This window comes from Maylandia zebra, linkage group LG12 (assembly GCF_041146795.1).
Source record: "Maylandia zebra isolate NMK-2024a linkage group LG12, Mzebra_GT3a, whole genome shotgun sequence".
NCBI classification, from domain to species: domain Eukaryota; kingdom Metazoa; phylum Chordata; class Actinopteri; order Cichliformes; family Cichlidae; genus Maylandia; species Maylandia zebra.
In genome coordinates, this window is record NC_135178.1 from 21,223,236 (window position 1) to 21,237,077 (window position 13,842).

The 13,842-nt window shown below is 41.2% G+C and overlaps 3 protein-coding genes across 3 annotated transcripts; 2 read left to right on the forward strand and 1 right to left on the reverse strand.

Moving 5' to 3' along the window:
* The first annotated feature begins 767 nt into the window (after nt 1-767).
* Nucleotides 768-4,505, forward strand: dguok (deoxyguanosine kinase). The gene is made up of 7 exons (XM_004544616.5): nt 768-1,358; nt 1,448-1,557; nt 1,651-1,850; nt 1,950-2,097; nt 2,180-2,295; nt 3,719-3,818; nt 4,028-4,505. Exons 1-7 carry the CDS (start codon nt 1,109-1,111, stop codon nt 4,052-4,054), a joined length of 951 nt encoding a protein of 316 aa, XP_004544673.2. The 5' UTR covers nt 768-1,108; the 3' UTR covers nt 4,055-4,505.
* Nucleotides 4,506-4,574: 69 nt separating this feature from the next.
* spaw (southpaw) lies at nt 4,575-6,863 on the forward strand. The gene is made up of 3 exons (XM_004544727.3): nt 4,575-5,164; nt 5,547-6,364; nt 6,462-6,863. The coding sequence occupies exons 1-3, from the start codon at nt 4,897-4,899 to the stop codon at nt 6,612-6,614; spliced, it is 1,239 nt and encodes a 412-aa protein (XP_004544784.1). The 5' UTR covers nt 4,575-4,896; the 3' UTR covers nt 6,615-6,863.
* A 2,779-nt stretch (nt 6,864-9,642) lies between these two features.
* eif4ebp1 (eukaryotic translation initiation factor 4E binding protein 1) lies at nt 9,643-13,080 on the reverse strand. Its single transcript, XM_076890867.1, has 4 exons — nt 12,916-13,080; nt 12,629-12,798; nt 10,347-10,535; nt 9,643-10,176 (listed from the first exon to the last, which is right to left on the reverse strand). Exons 2-4 carry the CDS (start codon nt 12,762-12,764, stop codon nt 10,145-10,147), a joined length of 357 nt encoding a protein of 118 aa, XP_076746982.1. The 5' UTR covers nt 12,765-12,798; nt 12,916-13,080; the 3' UTR covers nt 9,643-10,144.
* Between the last annotated feature and the right edge of the window lie 762 nt (nt 13,081-13,842).

Consider the following 13,842-nt stretch of genomic DNA (forward strand, 5'->3'; position numbering starts at 1 on the left):
TGATGGAGTCCATTTAAAAATGCATTATCAGGTTTAGTGAAACACTCTCCCTTTTAATAGCCTATACATGCATCGAGACCTATGTAACCATCTTTGTTTAGTTTGAGTTTAATGCTGGCGCCCTCATACCCTGTGCTGATGAAATCAAACAAGTTTTTCTACAAAGGCACACGAACACAGGATAGTTTATTTATTTTATAATTATCTTTAATTTTGATTTTTTTTTTTTTTGATTGTTTGTTTGTTTTACTTTATTGTAGACACACTGAATACAAACTACCGGATTACGCTAACTGGACAGGAAACTTAAACTTAAATCTCGTAAACTGGGAATTTCTTGGCCATTTAGCGAGATTACACCAGTGCAAATCTCTCAGTACATGTAAACAGAAAACTAAGAAAACCTACAATATACATATTTAAAATAAAAACAAACCTCACGAACATGACGAATGTAAGTACCCCCACCGCCCAAAAAAACCCCAAATCCCCCAAAAAACGCTAAGCACCGAGGTTGAAATGCGTATGAAAATTTCACTGTGTGAAAAATAAATAAAGAATAAATAAATAAATAAATAAATAAATAAACACTCGCGTTGTCACATGAGAATGTACATTTATATACTCATTTAATATTTTTAAAAAATATTTGTAATAACTAAATATAACTGCATTTATAAGTAGTCACCACCTCAAACTGTGCTGTCAGTTTACACAAACCTCGTTGTTTATGCTAAGCAAAATATTGAAATGCTTTTATTGCGAAAGTACACAACGTGAGCCGGAAGTGGTTTTCGTTGCTAACGCTACTGTTTGTAGCATGTGTTTTGAGCCGGTAATAGTCGTTTTTGGTTTTTTCCCTGACCCGAATTAAACGGACGTTGACCATTAATTCAACATTATAGCGGTGTTAGCATCCACACCGCTATAACATTAGCTCTCCTGTGGTTACTGATGAACGCTCCTCGAGCTTACCTCACGTGGGGCTTTCAGCTAACGTCTGTCTTAACTTGATGCAAACTTTCATAACAGGTTCTGTAACTCATTTACCCACCGAATGACCTGCGGGTTAATGTGATTTTCCGGTATAGTTGTACTACCTGTCGGGATGTCTGCGCCTTGTCGGTACGCTCTGTTCAGCATATATAATCAGCGAGCAGGTTTCACACAGGTCAGAAGATTGACATGCATCCAGTGGAAGAGCTCTGACTCCCTGATGAGAGGTGGATACACAGCCGTACTGAGAGCTATGGCAAATAAGAGAGGAAGCCTCACTTTATTTTCTTCGAGGTGTTTGTCAGGTTCAGCTGCGGATGCAAAAGCTCGGGTGAGGAGAGTTTCTATCGAGGGCAACATCGGTAAGAGTTTACAGATTGTCCCAGTTAGACGAATCTCCTGTTGTATGTCTCTGTGCTGATCTCCTGCATTACCTGCTTTTTAATAACAGCTGTTGGAAAATCGACCTTTGCGAAACTCCTGCAGTCAGCTTGTGCAGACTGGGAGGTGGTGGCAGAACCTGTCAGCAAGTGGCAGAACATTGAAAGTGAGACCTCAAAGGTGGGTATATTCACATCTTCATCTTTTTTGTTACACAAATTAAAGGAAGGCAGGATAATGCAGCTTACATTTGTCTGCTCGTGTCTTTGACAGGGCCAAGGTGTGCCCCCACAGACCACAGTCAGCAACCTGCTGCAGATGATGTACCAGGACCCTCAGCGCTGGTCATACACGTTCCAGACGTATTCCTGCATGAGCCGGCTCAGAACACAGCTGCAGCCTCCACCTGCACGCCTCCTCCAGTCAAAGGGAACACCTGTCCAGGTGTATGAGCGTTCAGTCTACAGCGATAGGTGAGTGAGTCACATTTACCAGAAGTATTTTCAACAAAATAAGCAAAATTTTGACAAGGATATAATGAAAATTAATTCTCCTGTATTATGTTTTCTCAGATATATCTTTGCTCTGAACATGTTTGAGCTGGGATGTATCAACACTACAGAATGGGCTGTCTACCAGGACTGGCATTCCCTCCTGGTGGAGCAGTTTGGACACCAGGTGGAGCTAGAGGGCATAATTTACCTCAGCGCCCCACCAGAGGTATGGCACATGAAATTCAGTATTTTGTGCTCTGAGTGGAAGGTAATTTAGTGTCACACAAACAGTTTTGCATGTCTTTTAGAAATGCATGGAGCGCCTGCAGCGTCGGGGAAGAGCAGAAGAGGAGGGCGTGAAGCTGGATTATCTGGATAAGTTGCACTCTCAACATGAGAGGTGGCTGGTTGAGAAAACGACCGAGTGAGTGAGAATAAGATTACACAGCTCTGATTATCTTTTGACTTTTTCCAGTGCTGTTGGCTGTTTTGGGGTGATACTTTAAGGTATATTTGGTCTTATAAGCCTTTTTACAGGGGGTCTCAACCCTGCAAATACCGGGGGTCAACTGTACAATGAAGAAGGGCCTGGGGCTTGGTGACATAATTTAAGGTTTAACCCCAGATTTTCTGGATTATGTGATTTATTGCCATTGTAATTTATGGCGCACGCCTAACCAGAGGGGTGTACTACGAAAGAAGTTCAACAAAGCCAGGCTGTTTCAGGCATCATGTGATTCCTCTTCCACACAGAAAGAGCCCTATAAGTGGCACTTACTCCAATCACGGATGTTATCAGATGATATTCATAAAATAGTGTTACAAAAATAACAGTAAAATGTGACAAATAAGACAAGACTTTAATGCTGCAGAAAATCGTTAATCTGGTGAATTAACACAGTGTTAAGAATTTTTTATTTTTTAATATGAGTTAATAGATATATTTTAATGCTGAGGGCACTCTTGTTTTTAAGGTGATCATTCAGTTTTTTAAATATAATAATAATTATAATATAATGCCAAATCACAACAGTCGTCTTGAGGCACTTTGTATTGTAAGGTAAAGACCCTACAATAATAGAGAGAAAATTTCAACAATCAGACTATGAGCAGGCACTTGGTGATGGTGGAAAGAAAAAACTTCCTTTTAACAGGAAGAAATCTCTGGCACAACCAGGCTCAGGGAAGCACGGTCATCTCCCACAAGAGGTGAGGGGAGAAAAATGGAACAAAAGACACATTAGAGCTCTGGAACATAAGGTGAAGTTAATTTGGTCTATTAAATAAACATGTCCTGCGTTCTATTAGCTGCAAAAGTAAATTAGAGTCAAGCGTAAAGACCTTTATACATTTTCTGCATGACCAACAGAATACTTGCATCCAGTTACCAGTTGTCATGCACAGTTAGCTCCACCTTGTTACTAAGGTAAAACATGTTCCCCCAGCACTCTGCATTGCACTCAAAGCTGTAAAGAAACAAATAAGTGAAAATTGTGGCACTTCCAGGTGATTTTAATGAGAAACTCTGAATGTTGTGGTATGTGCTCAGTGTAGGTTAGCATGGCGATGTAGCCAGGTAAAAAGAGACTCGCCTTTGTGATACTGAGAACTCTGACTTTAAGCTGGAGATAGCCCGCTATCCCGTTAGTCTCCCTCTCCATTATGCTTACAAGTAAAAAAGAGAAGCTACACAAAGTAGTGATATCTAGCTGGTCTAAACTTTCTGGTGGTGGCACAGTGCTTGTGTTCAGGTTCCTTGCAGCTGTTTGCTGTGAACAGCTGACGGTGCAGCAGTGTGTGGTCTGCTGTTAATGTCATAATAATACAGCTTTGTTCTCTCCTTTCAGAATCCATTTTGAGAAGCTGAAGCAGATACCCGTCTTAAAACTTGATGCCAGCGTGGAATTTAAGAGTGACCCAGAGGTGCAGGAACAGTTTATCACAAAGGTGTGCTTGAATACCTACTGAATGGCATTTATTCCTAAAAGGTGCTGTGCCAGAGTTAACCACACGAGGGCACTGCTCTGATGTTGCGAATCACAATCTTCCACCCTGGGGTGGGGCATGTGAGGGTGTTTGAGCCAGTCAGCTGACATGTTTTTGTATGGATGATGTTTCTGATATGCTGTGATCCTAGTATGCCTGTTTGTCCACAGGTGAAGAACTTCTTTGATGCTTTATGAGAGGAGCCATCAGCAGCAGCACAGTGGGAAACAGATGAAACCAGTCAGACCAGTCAGACCTCCATATAAAGTCTTTATATAAATTAATACACAGACCTCTTTTTGATGAGCTTCCGGACCATATAATGTGAAACCCTGACATTTTTTTTGGATATGAATGTGTTACTTTAAAACCTTGTACTATTGGTTACTTTTGAAACACACTTTGCAGTTATGAACGTTACCTCTTAAACTGTAGTTTACTGTTTATGTCTTTGGAGCTGTCTCTCTGAGTCAGCACATTTTTACAGCTTCTATAAATTATAAACTAATCCGTACTAGAACTGAAATCACACAGTGTGTGTCTGTGTACTATTTTATAAACATATTTATAATCCTAACTCGTTGGAAGCAATTAAGACAAATGTTTCTTGCAGCTTGTTAATAAATAAAACATGTTTTTACATTTCAACATTGAGTTGTCATTTTATATTAGTCATTTTATTCTTATAAACTTTATTTGCATTAAGGAAATAGAAAGGTGCGAGTTGCTGTGCAAGATTTTAATTGTTTTTAAATTGATTTCTGAAAGAACAGTTCATTTGATGGGACAATGACCTTGGATAAATGCTTTCTTCTTCTGTTTTTTCTGGCCCTCTGATGTGCTCTGATGATCAGAGGGGCTGTTCGGATGCCTGGAGTGGCCAGGGGTCATCAAAGGGCAGCTGGCGGCTATAAAAGGCCTGCCTGGAGCTCCGTCTGCTCAGAGCATCATTTGTGCCTGAGAGCAGCTGGAGTAAAGGAGGAGATCTCTGCTTCTCTCTCTTCTCATTCCGGTGTTCACTTTGTGAGTTTCAGCTGAAATGGAAGTCCTCATAGTCTTCATCTGTGCTTTTGGAGTGGTTTCTTCTGCCCGGGGCCACAGATATCACACGGGACTCGAGAGCAGTTTGGCATTCAGAAATCTGTCAACCGATCATCGCAGAGGATACCCTCTGTACATGATCCAGCTGTATCGCTCCTTCAGAAGTGCTGATTCCTCCTCATCTGTAGCTGTCAGCGATGTTACTGCACAAAGCGACAGCCTGTCAGTGCACAGTTTTGATTCTGTCAAAAGCCTGATGGCCAGAGGTGAGTAAACAGCTGAATTATGTTTTTCATGTTGCTCATTGGTTGTTAAATTTGCTATTTAATGTATGAGTTGGTTTCTCTGTGCACTGAATCCTCCAGGAGCTCATTGACTGGTCGATTGTCTGTACTATCAGACCCTCCCTTTTACGACCCAGCAAGTGTCAAAGTGCTTATTCGAACTTTAAAGGCTTGCCCTGTTTTATGTGGGGAGGTTGTATATTAGCCCTCAGACGTCCTTGCACAGGGGGGTCCAATACACATCCTGTCCTGTTCACCCTCTCACTCCAGTGTTTTGACATTTGTCCACAGATCTGGTTTGTCCAGATTCATCCCAGACTGCAGTGTGTCAATCTGAAGTCTCACTTGCGTGTCTCATTTTCAGGCTGCCATCAAGAGGGCGAAAAGTGGACCGTCACATTTGACATGTCATCCATCTCTACCAGTGAGCTTGTCCAGCTGGCAGAGCTGCAGATCAGACTACCAGCTTTCTCTGCCTCTGAGCGTGCCACTGTGGATTTATATCACTCCCGGAAGCAGAGCTGTGACCTGGATGACACATCGTGCCAGGAGGAGCGTCTTTTCTTAGGGAGCTTTGGCACATCGCCCAGCAGCACAAAGTCCTCCTGGAAGGTGTTCAATGTGACCAGTCTTTTAAAATACTGGCTATACCAGGGAGACGAAGTGCAGAGCCGAGAGGCTTCGGGAGAGCCTGAGACTCAGTATGGGAGTGGTGCTGGGGATGGAGTGGAAAAAACCAGAAAGTCTCTGTTCACAACTTTAGGACTGAGGCAGAGAAAAATCCGCCATCCAACCACAAACCAGGTCATGATGGTGATCTTCTCCAAACATAAGGAGGGCCATGCAGCGTACAGTCTCATTCACACTGTGGAGAACTCCAAGTATGTGTCCATGGACAAAGAGGGCAGCGACATTCAAAGTCGGCGCCACAAAAGGAACAGAATGGAAAGGATGCGAGTAGCTGGTGTACTTGCACCTACTGTGGCTCCAGCACCATCAGCAGCAGCAGAGCAGGTCCAGAGACCGCTGTGCCGAAAGGTAGACATGTGGGTGGACTTTGACCACATCGGCTGGGATGAGTGGATTGTGCATCCGAAGCGCTACAACGCATATCGCTGTGAGGGAGAGTGCCCTACACCCCTGGACGAGTCTTTCAGTCCCACCAACCATGCATACATGCAGGTAAGCAGATTAAAGAGTTTCACTGAACTATTTCTAAACCTCAAAATAAAAAATCCTATAGTTGCTCATTTATTCATGTAAATTATTTCATTTTCAGAGCCTCTTGAAACATCACCACCCAGAAAGAGTGACCTGCCCGTCCTGCGTGCCAACGCGCCTCAGCCCCCTCTCCATGCTGTACTTTGAGAGCGATGATTTGACTCTGCGGCATCACGAGGACATGATTGTTGAGGATTGCGGGTGCCACTGAAGCCCCAACCCATCACCACCCCAGCTTACACCTAAACACACAAACCTGCTTTGTTTGTGGTCTATTAACTGAACATTAACCGACCATAAACTTTAACTCAGATGTTTTTTTAATTGCTTCGATGTATAAATGAATACTAAAATATCAATGTTATTGAGATGAAATGACTCAAAGTATATATATTGCATCCATACTGGGTGATAAACTAATGTTTTTCTATCTTTTGTGTTATTTATGCATTATCATGTAAATTCTGTACATAAAATATGAAACGTATATTAAATTTTTTTTATTTTGACGGAAGTGTGCTGTTTTATGTTGTTTTAAAATATTTTTCTTCACCCGTTCTTATATATTTTTATTTATAAGGTGAACATTTTTAACAAACCCTTTATTAAACATTAAAAAAGGCTCATACACAGTCACAAAGGTTTTTTTCCTAATTCAAAGTTAAATGAAAATGTATTTATTTAGTTAAAAATAAATCACGCCTAATTTATTTGTAAAAATTAAACAAATATATATCAGCACCACCAGTTTATCTGGTGTAAGCTTTAAATAGCATTTCATTTGTTGCCACTTCCATTAAATCTACCAGCAGTAGCTACACAGCTAAACGGGCACACTTTGTTCTTAATGTTCCTCGGATGACAGATCTGTTTGGGTTAACAAATAAAAGGCAGAATGTGCATCCACCTCTTAATCCGTTGCTAGCAGCCAGCAACTTAGTATATTGGCCTTTCTCACCTCCCCAATCCACATCTTGGTCCTGTTAAAGTGCACACATCATCAGAGGTCATTAGCGTCGTCCTCCCTGGCCGGGCACGCTGGGTGGAACAACACAAACCACACTGAAGGATGGACCGGTGGGTGAGAAAAGGCAGTAGTACTACTTGTTTATCCTGGTGAGGAGGGGGTTGGACAGCCAGGAAGCTAAGGTGACAAGGAGATCATTCATGGGAGGGAGTGGAAAGACTGCACCTGAAGGGTGACGCTACTGTGGAGGAAAGACAGGCCGGACTGGAAGTGATCAGCTGAAACTATTCAACCACACATCCACCCAAGACAAGACCAGACCGAGTAGTATTTCAGGATTTGTCCACGTGTTTTTCTTTTCTTTTCTTTCCTGTTTTTTTTTTTTTTTTTTTTTTTTTTTTTTTGCAGAGGTAAGTTTTGCAATCAGGACCTTTTGTTTGTACTCACTACAAATGAACCCGGAGCGCATCCATTTTTTAATCCACTCAATGATTTGAGCTTTATTTATATTTATTCTAATGATGATTCTCTACAGAGCCGCTTACACCACAGGCTGAAAGTAGAAACGCATTTGTGCAGTTCCGCACATGCAAGAGTATTCATAACGAAAGAGTGTTTCATTGCTACAGCACTGTGCAAAAGTCTTGCACCACCCCTTATTTCTTCATATTTGGCGAGGACAGTGGGAAACAGTTGCAGTGATTTTTGCATTAAGGCTACATGCAAACACACATACAAATCCAGCAGCAAAAAACTGAATTCTAACGAATTTGAAAGTCAATATTTGTTATGAGCACCTTTATTCTTTGACACAGCCCGAACCCTTTTTGGCAGCTTTCTTGTTATTTCTTTAGTCTTCAGGAATATCTCTCCAGGCTTCTTGAAAGACATTCAAAGCTCTTCTTTTATATTCTCTGTCGAGATCCCACACTGCTTCAGTTTTATTGAGGTCTGGGCTCTGTGGTCAGTCAGTGACTGATTGTGTATCACAGTGTGTTTCTCTATATGGCATTGATTTTACTCCATAATGTATCAAAAAAATCTGACAGGACTTTTCTGTGTTCAGAATGATTTGTTTTGATGAGATTTCCAACACCACACATAACTCCAAAACCCATGACAGAGCCTCCACCCTGTTTCACAGATGGCTGTAGACACTCAGTGTTGGACTCTCCTGTCCTCCTTTGTACACAGTGATGACGATTTGAACCAAGAAATCTGTATTTATCACTCTGTCACCCCTGTTGACACTGATCTTCAGTCCACTTCTTGTACCACAGCCTTTCCTCCACTTCCCTTCTTAAATAATGGCTTCTTCACAGCCGCCTTCCGCTGAGATCATTCCCGATGAGGCTTCAGTGGACGGTAGATGGATTAACTGCAGGGTCAGATACATCTCTGCGTCAGGTTTTTGCTAGATTATCTATTTCTTGGGAACATTACTTTCAGATACTGTTTATTTGTTGTAAAAAATATTTTTTTTAGGGCTGACACTTCTTGTTTTGTCCTTTACGTGTTCAGTTTTATCAAATTTCTTTAAAGCTCTGGACACCACGCAGAGAAATACTAAATTTTCAGCTCTTTTGGAATAACTTTGTTGGTGCAAAAAATACAATGTTAACACAGGCTGTTAAACTGTGTTATCTTTGGGATTTTTCATCGAGACAACTGAAATCTGTTTTAGTAACAAAAGCTTTTAACAAAGTGCCAAAAGACACAAATTAAAACTGGTTCTTTGTTCAAGAGCATTTTAAAACGTTATAAGAAAGTCTGGAATCAAAACTTAAAGAAATGAGTGTTGGCTTTAAACTTCGCACATTACTGGATGCAAGAATTTAAAAATGTGAAACATCTTTTAGATCAAACAATGAGAAGTTCAGTGAAACACCATCTATTCCGGCACTTTTATTCATAAGCACTTCACAGTGAAGTGAGCCAGTGACAGAAGTGGAATCGTAAATGTTGAATGGAAGGAAGGAGTTCCTGCCTGATGTGTTGTACAGTTGCATATTGACCTCTCTGTAAACAGCCCACTGACTGAGGTTATCAGCCTCCTGCGAGCTCCACGTGGAATTCCTCTGAACCAGAGCGACGCAGGAGGTGCAGCAGGCTGCAAGACTTGTCACTTTGAAATGTACATTAGCTTTTCACTTAAACATCTAAACCGCTGACACGAAACAAAAGCATTATTTAAGTTCAGATGGCGCCATTCAAGTTAAAAAAACAAACAACGGATTTGACAGAAAGACTCAGTGAACACATGACGCAGAGATAAAGTCTGAATGGTGTTTGCTTTAATTTCTTTTTTAAAATCACCCTAAAATAGCGAAATATCTGATTCAAAATGTCATCAACAAATTTCTGTTTTACATTCTTTACACTTCAGGTGAAGCGCTCGTTTATGAGAGCAATACTGGAAGACCGTATCTAAAGAGAGGTTGTGCGAAATGCACTGAAATAAAAGCACATCGAGTGAAAACCGTTCTGGAATGGTTAGAAATTCGGACAATTCGATTCTCATTTTCACTGACTTGTTTGAGGCATTGTTGGTGTTAAGCACTTCTCAGTGTTCGTTTTAAACTCGCAGCCACTACCTGAAGGCACACTTTTTGTTACACACAAACCAGGCCGAAACCTTGAGGCAGACAGTGAAAGTGTAATTACAGATCCAAAAAATGAGGCCGTCAGAGATAAGATCCTCTGTCTACATGGAGTAGGTGGTGGTAGGGGAGGAGACGGTACCCCTGTCTTCACAGCACTTTGTTGGGCTTCACCTAGATGTCCATTTCAAACTGTGCGTCATCACCTTTGAAAAGAAAAATAAGTAAACAATAAATGTAGGGTGGAGATGGATGATGATTTGTAGGCTTCATTGCTGTATTGCTTGCATGGGTTCTACATCATAATGCAGAAAATAGATGGATGGACTTTAAGTGCAACATCCATCCTGTGATGTGTGTATAGGTGTGAACATACCAGCAGCGCTACTGTTCGGAGCAGCGGTGTTGTTGTTCAGTAGTTCTCCATTTTGAGTCTTCTTGCTGGTGTCCTTGGAGGCAGGGCTGGTCACTCCTGGAATGACTGGCAGGTTGGCAGGAGGGGTCCTGGCCAACGGAGAACTGCGACAGTCCAGCAGGAACTTGCGTTCGTAGATGATCCTGGTACCTTTTGTGTTCGTAGGTGGGAAAAATGAAGGATGATTATCAGATGCGCAGCATTGAGAGATCAAACAGAGCACTGAGGCCACACTCGCACTGACTGGGATCAGCTGCTTCATCAAATTCCTGTATTTTAACTTGACCTGTGTGCCACGATAGACGTGATTACAATATGAAAACAGGCATTTCTTCAAAATCTTGCTGTCTGTACCTGATCTTCACGCAGTAACTAGAAGGACGTTGCAGCATATATGTGGCAATGTTATTACTAATTGTGCTGCTGCTCTCTTACGGCTGTTGTTATGATCTGTAACGCTTCAGCTGTTGTATATTATGTATACTGTCGCACAATGAGCCAGTCTGAATGAACACAACACACACACACTCCTTGGCAGTGATGTGATGGCTTCCAGTTGTGATAACGAACCAACTGACTTACTTTCTGATTTAACGCAACTAAACTTGAAGAAAAGCTTCGTGACGAAAAGCTTTGTGAACAGCAAAGTGTACAGTTAATAAACACAGTTTTAACATTTGGTGCAAAAGGAACATGTGCCCTTTTTAAGGCAGTATGTTATATTTGCACATTCGCCTAACAAGTTCTCTATTTTCAGGACTGCCCAAATCATCAACATGACAGCTTCAGGTCATTCAACCAGATTCCTTACAGCTACACAGAAATCTGACCACATTACACCCAGTACTGAAAACCCTTCATTGGCTTCCAGTACAATATAGAATTGCTTTTTAAATCCTTCTGTTATCTCACAAATCTCTCACCGGTTCATGCCCTGCTCATCTGGTGCAGATCTTGTAACTATTCCCAGAGTCAGACCTCAGTCTGAGGTTGCTCTCATTACTGGGGTCCTGCTCTTTGGAACAAGTTGCCTGCTGATCTGAGATCAACTACAACTGTGCACATATTCAGAATCCTCTTTATTTACCTGGGCTTACACTTAACAGGTGCTGTTGTTTTGTTTATGCTGTTTTCACTGCCATAAAGCCTCATAAACCTGCACAGGTATGATTGTGTCTTCTTTTTTTCAGCAAATGATTTATTTAATCTTGCTGTCTGCTGCTATCAGACTCTTTAACTCATCCACTTGAGTCAGATCCACATGTACTGAACCAGACTAAACATAGCTCACTGCACGCTGTCACTTTTTGTACACCACAACGTATGCTTGCACACCACCTGTGTGCTTACAATACCTGTAATATGCCAGAAACATTAGTGCTAATACCTTATTTTATATGAAGTGTAGAAATATATATATAATAATATCTTTGTTAACCACATTGAGGTTACATGTAATGAAATGTGCTATATTAAAAAAAAACGTTTTTGCTAAATATGCTACCTGCATTGATATAAATATATTTTTACTATACTATTCTTTATAATCTCCCTTAAAAGAAATGTGTCCTGACCAATTAAGGGAATACATCACAATATGAAAATAAATCATCGCAGCAGTTTGATACTGGTTTTTAAAAATAGTTATATCCGTTTAATAATGACCCAGTGTTACTTTTATAAGGTAGTTATTAACACTGTGACGCACAAAACCCTGGAAAAAGGATGAAGTGACACCTTTTAGTGTAATTACACAGTGTTACTCTAACCTTTAGATTACCTTTACTGAGTTAAACCTCGTGTCTGCAGCAGGTTTAGGTGGACAGCCCTCAGAAGCAGGGACCTCTAGAGGAATTTAAATGATCTCTACAGTAAACCAAAGGTGGAGCAGCTCTGCTGGCTGACCGTGTGACAGCAGTGCGTAGAAACCAAACTTTAGACTGCAGCTAAGCTACAGACAGACTCTCACTATCTTAATTAAGACCGTCATGTCTAAACAACCTGTTCCTTCATTACTTCAGAGTCCGCATTTCTTTGCATTTCCTCTTTTCAAGTAAACACTTGCTCGCTAGCTTTAGCGGTTAGCTTAGCAGAGCTACAGCAGACCTCATGGAGTTAGCCTAAGCTGCAGACAGAGAGAACGGCTCCAAAGTGGATAAGAGTACAAGTCATGTGTGTCCGGGAGTCAGAGCAGATCTCCTCGGCACTCTTGAATGAATATGACAAATAGCAACACTGCGTACCGCCGGGGGTCGTGCTGAACAGAGTCCCTCCCGGGGTGGTGGAGTAGTCGTGGGGCATGTGCTCCGCGTCGTTGATCGTCACCCTCCTGATCGACGGGATGGCCTTAGCGGTGGTCTTCTGGCAATCGGTGGACATCTTCTCCCAACTACAATAAACTAATACTAACTAACTAATTAACATCAAACAAGCACAAAGTCTTGGTTTTATAAAGCCACGCCGAGCCGGGGTTTCGGGTATGGCTTTGACTCAACTAAATGACTACTGTCGGATAAATAAAAATAAATACCTCGTTTTCATAAGTGCAAACAGTGGAAGGCTGGACCTAAAACAGTCACATTACATCAAGCACTCACACACACGAACTAGTGTCCAGGATCTTTGTTTAAAAGGACCTGAGCACACGTTCCTCCGCTCTCACTCTGCCTGCCTCAACATGCACACAAAACAACACAGCAGGCTGCAGGAGAGAAGGCTCCAGAGGTGCACAAAAAACAGCCAACTGCGCCCCCTGCTGGCACTAAAGGACTGCGCACTCTGCGATGTTCAAAACTTCACCGGCTATAACTGTCATAATAAAAACAACATAATAAGACGTTTTGTTTTTTTGTTTGTTTTTTAAAAAAAAGGTGTTTTTTCAACACAAGTCGAACAGCATTATTTACAGACAATAGACACATTAATAAGATGATAACATACATACTGTCCTGTGCAATTCCTGGGTCAGCACTCGTTTCTTTTTCGCTTCTCTTCTATATTTTGCTTGAAAAAATGGAAATACGTGTACTGATTTATTGAAACACGTGCAAACATGCATGGAAATGTTTTATATGAGACTAAAATAGATGTTGCGCAGTTCTGATGAGCTAATGAGCGTGAAAATCAATAAAGCGGTCTTCAGGAATAGATGCCCAAAGTAAATAATAATAATGGGAGTCACCTTGTTTGTGAAAAAATACTATTATTCCTGCAAAATTGTTTCTTTGCTAAGTTGCGGGATTGAAGGACAATTCCGAAGTAAATGCATTTTTTCTTGTTTTTTAATGAGAAGAAAAGGTGTTAGCAGATGATTCCACAACCGAGAAGCCTTAAAATTTAAACCTTTAGCTTAAAGGTTTGAGGAACCTAAGATCAGGAAGTTGCAGAACCGATCCTCTACAAGCCTCAAACGTGACCATCAAATGTCAAAATCAACTCTAATACATACTGGGAGATT

Bases quoted from the DNA above. Each gene is read 5' to 3' on its own strand.
- dguok (XM_004544616.5), top strand. From the start codon at position 1,109: ATGTCTGCGCCTTGTCGGTACGCTCTGTTCAGCATATATAATCAGCGA. The intron at 1,359-1,447 runs GTAAGAGTTTAC...TTTTAATAACAG, and splicing joins TTCTATCGAGGGCAACATCG to CTGTTGGAAAATCGACCTTT. The intron at 2,296-3,718 runs GTGAGTGAGAAT...CTCTCCTTTCAG, and splicing joins CTGGTTGAGAAAACGACCGA to AATCCATTTTGAGAAGCTGA.
- spaw (XM_004544727.3), top strand. From the start codon at position 4,897: ATGGAAGTCCTCATAGTCTTCATCTGTGCTTTTGGAGTGGTTTCTTCT. The intron at 5,165-5,546 runs GTGAGTAAACAG...TCTCATTTTCAG, and splicing joins CAAAAGCCTGATGGCCAGAG to GCTGCCATCAAGAGGGCGAA. The intron at 6,365-6,461 runs GTAAGCAGATTA...TTTCATTTTCAG, and splicing joins CCAACCATGCATACATGCAG to AGCCTCTTGAAACATCACCA.
- eif4ebp1 (XM_076890867.1), bottom strand. From the start codon at position 12,764: ATGTCCACCGATTGCCAGAAGACCACCGCTAAGGCCATCCCGTCGATC. The intron at 10,536-12,628 runs GTACGCAGTGTT...CGAACACAAAAG, and splicing joins GTTCAGCACGACCCCCGGCG to GTACCAGGATCATCTACGAA. The intron at 10,177-10,346 runs GTATGTTCACAC...TTCTTTTCAAAG, and splicing joins TCCGAACAGTAGCGCTGCTG to GTGATGACGCACAGTTTGAA.